General features: G+C 46.7%; 1 protein-coding gene across 1 annotated transcript; it reads left to right on the plus strand.

Moving 5' to 3' along the window:
- EIF1B (eukaryotic translation initiation factor 1B) lies at positions 1-2,520 on the plus strand. The gene is made up of 4 exons (XM_079795483.1): positions 1-263; positions 1,161-1,324; positions 1,749-1,850; positions 2,113-2,520. The coding sequence occupies exons 1-4, from the start codon at positions 233-235 to the stop codon at positions 2,155-2,157; spliced, it is 342 nt and encodes a 113-aa protein (XP_079651609.1). The 5' UTR covers positions 1-232; the 3' UTR covers positions 2,158-2,520.
- Positions 2,521-4,890: the final 2,370 nt, after the last annotated feature.

Here is a 4,890-nt window from a genome sequence, read left to right on the forward strand (position 1 = left end):
TCGGAGAAGCCGCAGCGCCGCCTCTTCTGTCGCGTCCTCGCCTCCGTCGCCGCCGCCTCTTCCTCCGCCTCCTCCCGGCTGCCGCCGCCGCCGCCACTCCAGCCGAATCCCAGCCCCGGGGCGAAGCATTTCTTTCCTTTTCCGTTTTCTCGCCACTACAGCCTCTTGACACGGTGATCCGGGCGGGCCCCGCAGGAATTTTATCCCCTCACCGGCCTCACATTAGTATCGCATGTCCACTATCCAGAACCTCCAATCTTTCGGTAAGATCCGGCGGCCGCCGTCCCCGCCCGGCCCCCCGCCGCCCTCGGCCGGCCCGCCGCCCCTGCCCCTGCCCAGGCCCCCTCCCCGCCCCCCGGGACCCCGACTGGGGCTTTGTCTCGGCGCCCAGAAAATGGCGACTGGTCCCCCGGAGACCCCTCCCCGAGCCGGCCGGGCCCCCAGCCCCAGCCCTGCTGCCCGCGGCCCCCGGCGCGGCCCCCGACATCCCCGCGGCCCGCCGGCGACCCCTCGCCTTGCCCCGCCGCTCGCTGAGGCGATGCCGGGCTCGGGGATCGGCGTCCATCCGGGGTCGGAGCCGCTGGGGAGCAGGTGTCGGGGGGCATTGAGTGCAAGATGCGGAGACAGACCTCAGAGGGGCCACGGGGTCCCCATTTCTCCGCGGGGCTAGTCGTGTGTCAAATGACGCCCCTTGATGTACACACACACACACACACGTGTGTGTGTATATGGATACGTGTTTTTGTTGTTCCTTTTTGCACGGCACCTCTCCGCCGAGATGATTGGGGGATTTGAATGTTTCTGTTGTCATCAGCATGTCATCGAGGTGACGCACATTTTTATAGCGGCTGTAAAATAAGGTCTTAATGTCTCCGTAGCGGGCCGTGCTCAACGGTAACGTTATCTGCCTAGAACAAGGTTTTTCTGCCCGAATATCCATGGACGTGCCTATGCACAGTGTCCTCTCTTTGTGGGAGCACCTTGGAGGTTTTATTGACGCCCCCCCCCACCATCCTCCCCCATCCCCACCCGCGAAAAGAGCAGAGGCACTAGAACCTTCTGGGCCGGCTGTCTATAGACTGTGAAGTCTACCGTGTACCTGGAAATGAACCACGAAACGGTATTTTCTGCTTTTGATGGGTCGTTGTCTCCCTTTGCAGACCCCTTTGCTGATGCAACTAAGGGTGACGACTTACTCCCGGCAGGGACTGAGGATTACATTCATATAAGAATCCAGCAACGCAACGGCAGGAAGACGCTGACCACTGTTCAGGGCATCGCAGATGATTATGACAAAAAGAAACTTGTGAAAGCTTTCAAAAAGGTAAAGGTGCTAGAAGGGAGAGCTTAAAAATGGGAGCTACTGATGCGCACCTCTGCATCGGATGATGGTTCGCACCTTTATCGGTGCGGTTGAAAATGATTGGGTCCAGGAAAGCCCTGTTCATTCTCTCACTTTGAACAATCAGATGTTGATGTCAGGTCTCCCGTCTTAAAACAAGATTTACATGGCCTTCAAGCAACACGTGAAACAATTTAGTTCTTGATGGTCCAAGTAACATCATTGCCTTTATTATGTGACCTGCTGGTTCATTTCACATTACCTTGGGAGTGTTGGGGATTACAGGGGACAAACTTGTTTCATAAACGTAGTCAAGGCTACGGAGTAGTTAATTTTAGTCTTTTGGTGAAAATAAAACATCATTGTATTTGACTCTGTTCTGTTGAACATTTACATACTTCTCCAGAAATTTGCCTGTAATGGTACTGTGATTGAACATCCCGAATACGGAGAGGTTATTCAGCTTCAAGGTGACCAAAGAAAAAACATTTGCCAGTTTCTCTTGGAGGTGAGTGACTGGGTGCTTTGTGTACATCCTTGAGGATGCTTTGTCATTAGAATGGCTGGATCATTCCTGCTGCTACACGGTGTTTTTTGGCATGTCGAGGCATTCAAATGTGAGTGGAACTGTTGTTAACAGTTGGTGCCACCAAAAAAAAATGTGATAAGCTATTAGCAATGCTGCTTCTTAATGGCTGCTCCATGTTTTCTTAGGGGTGAATTTATATATTCCTTGGAGTGATTCTGCTAAATTAAGTTTTATTTTGCAGGTTGGCATTGTCAAGGAGGAACAGCTTAAGGTTCATGGATTCTAAAATGAACCTAAATACATGGAGAATTTCTTGAATTTTATTCTCTAAATCCAGTTTGGCTGCCTTGTGAAATGATTCTCTGCAGTAAACGGACTTTTCATTTATTTAATCATTCAAACTTCCATTCACATCTGCATGATTACAGAAAACATGGGGTATGTAGGCTAGAAACACATAAGAAAATTGCAGTAAGATGGTAACGAAACCCCGTATTCATCTTAACATGTTTCCAATGGAAAATATTTTGTTTTGAGTGTTTATTTGTTTATTGTTCAGTTTATTACTTTTCACTTGATTAAATGTTTTTTGTTGTATTAAACCATGTATGTTGCAGCTTAACAATAAAATCTATGAATTCTTCTGTGAGCAGTTAGGGTCTCAAATCTAAACAAGATGCACATATATTTTTGTCTTTCATAATTGGTGTTCTCATTCTGTAAGTATTCTTTCTAATTAGCTTCAGCTTCTGTTAAAACCAAAGTGAGAAGATAACATTTGTTAGATGTACCTTGTGTTCTTCATTTACTGACTTAAAAATAAGAATAGAAACAAGGAGTATAAACTCAGCCAGGGGACAGAATCTGCCAGAATATAGTGTTAAATCTTAAAAAATAATGTGAGGTAGCCCGGGGCCGGATGGCTCAGTTGATTGGAGCATCATCCCATACACCAAAAAGTTGCGGGTTCGAGGTTAGGGAACATACCTAAGTTTACGTATGGGAGGCAACTGATTGATGTTTTTCTCTCTCCTTTCTTCTCTCTGTAAAAACATATCCTTGGGTGAGGATTAAGAAAAACAATATGTGAAGTATAATTTAAACTTCGGTATTAGCACATAGAATTCTTTTATATGTTTTTTATTGGTTATGTTACTGCACTGCCACTGTAAGTATCCCCAAGGGCCAGGTAATACAGTAGGCTTATGACATAAATAAGTGTAGTCACAGGCACTGCCCTGCAAGTGTGGGTGATAGTGATACCACCTTAGAGCTGGAAGACACTGGGGTTCGGGTTAACTTCCCTTGAGTGCCAGAAAGTGACAGCATTGGGATGCCAGCCCAGGCCTTCCAGCCAGAAAAGCCATATTTCACTGCATCATGGTTTTGGTGTATTTCACCAAAGGAAGTGAAAGCCACGTGTAATAACACATGGCAGCTGGTGTGGTGCAAGAAATAATATGATTTGCAGTTCTTAATCGTGAGATTTCTGCAGCTTATCTTGAGTTTCAAACTTCTGATTGAGTAGTAATTATTTGCTCAGTCATTAAAACCACTTAGGACAAAAATGCATCCACAAGTGTATACTTTTTAGCTTTATGAAGTGGAATGATGATGGTGTCAAGAATGTCTGTCACGTTCTGTACCAGCTGAACCCTTGCCCCTAATTTGATGATTCTGCTTTGGGCAAGGGGAGTGTTTTCCAGACGATTAAGTAGTAGGTTTTGTTACTTTCTATCCCATTTTACCTCAAATCGAAAGAGACTGGGACTATTGAGTACACCAAAATAGAGTGTGGAATTTGGTAAGTTCCTTTCTGATAAACATTAATATAATTTGACTAAAAAGATCAAGAGATTTAGGAGAATTATTGAGAAATCCTCACTTTTCTGCCTGCACCATTTTGTAGTGATTTCACTTATAGAGGTGCTGTAGAAATAGTTTATGAAAATGATACAGCAGAAACGCGCACTAATGAAATTAAAGTGTTGTTCGAGGAACAGCGTGCAGTCTGGAGAGGGAATCAGATAGAACTCTAACCCATACTGAATGGTCTGCTGAGTGTTGAACAAAGTGGCTAGAGTGACAAGGGAAGCCTCAGGTGGGAAGGATAAGACCCTTCATCTTGGCCCCCCTACGGAAGTTCTTGTCATCCCTTCATATGCCAGGCCGCCACATTGGATGGGACCCGAGCCTTGCCCAAAGCTGGGTGTTGTGAGGAGCGCACTCCTGATCTTCCAGCCAGTGAGCCCAGACACCCAATTGGACTTACCACCTGTAGGGCAATCCCGGTCCGTAGAGCAAGAACTGGGTGTATACCCTTCCTTGCCTGTCTTTAAGCAGCGCAGTGAGAACAGGATGTAGTTAAGAATACAGGTTTCTGCCCTGGCTGGTTTGGCTCTGGATGGAGCGTGGGCCTGCAGACTGAAGGGTCCCGGGTTCGGTACTGGTGGGGGGCTTGCAGAAGGCAGCCAATCAATGATTCATCATTGATGTTTCTATCTCCCTTCTCTGAAATCAATAAAAAATATATTAAAAAAAAAAAAGAATACAGGTTTCTGCACTTCCACTGAGACAAGTCAAAGGATAAATTTTGAATATTCCCCTTGTGTGGGAAAGCTAACTGGGAGCCTCAGAGATACGTAAGCATGGAAGCAGGGCTGACTGTTTTTGGCTTCGGGGCAAAAGGGCTAGGCAGCATTGTGTAATGGGAGGGGGAACAGACCACCGATGCAGCAAAAATAACTACCCAAATTGGGTATCTCCCTGTGCCTGCAGGGTGGGGAGATTTTGATCTGCAGTTTCTTGAGTGATCTGTATGTTCAGGTGCAAAACGGAAAATGCCAAGTGGAGGACAAGAAGACTTGTCCCTGAAATGATACACTTGGCAGAAGTCTTGGCCAAAGCCATTAGGAAATTGGTGTTTGATTGAGGCACAGCCTAGTATAAAGTGCTACTAGCAAGGGTGTCCTGTGCTCCTCAGTCCTTCCCTCCTCTCTTCCCCCCCTACCCATCCCCC

This window comes from Cnephaeus nilssonii (genome assembly GCF_951640355.1).
Source record: "Cnephaeus nilssonii genome assembly, chromosome: 17".
NCBI classification, from domain to species: domain Eukaryota; kingdom Metazoa; phylum Chordata; class Mammalia; order Chiroptera; family Vespertilionidae; genus Cnephaeus; species Cnephaeus nilssonii.

Excerpts from the sequence above, each read along its gene's own strand:
- EIF1B (XM_079795483.1), top strand. The coding sequence starts at position 233 with ATGTCCACTATCCAGAACCTCCAATCTTTCG. Across the intron at positions 264-1,160 it reads CCAGAACCTCCAATCTTTCG|ACCCCTTTGCTGATGCAACT; the intron begins GTAAGATCCGGC and ends CTCCCTTTGCAG. Across the intron at positions 1,325-1,748 it reads TTGTGAAAGCTTTCAAAAAG|AAATTTGCCTGTAATGGTAC; the intron begins GTAAAGGTGCTA and ends ATACTTCTCCAG.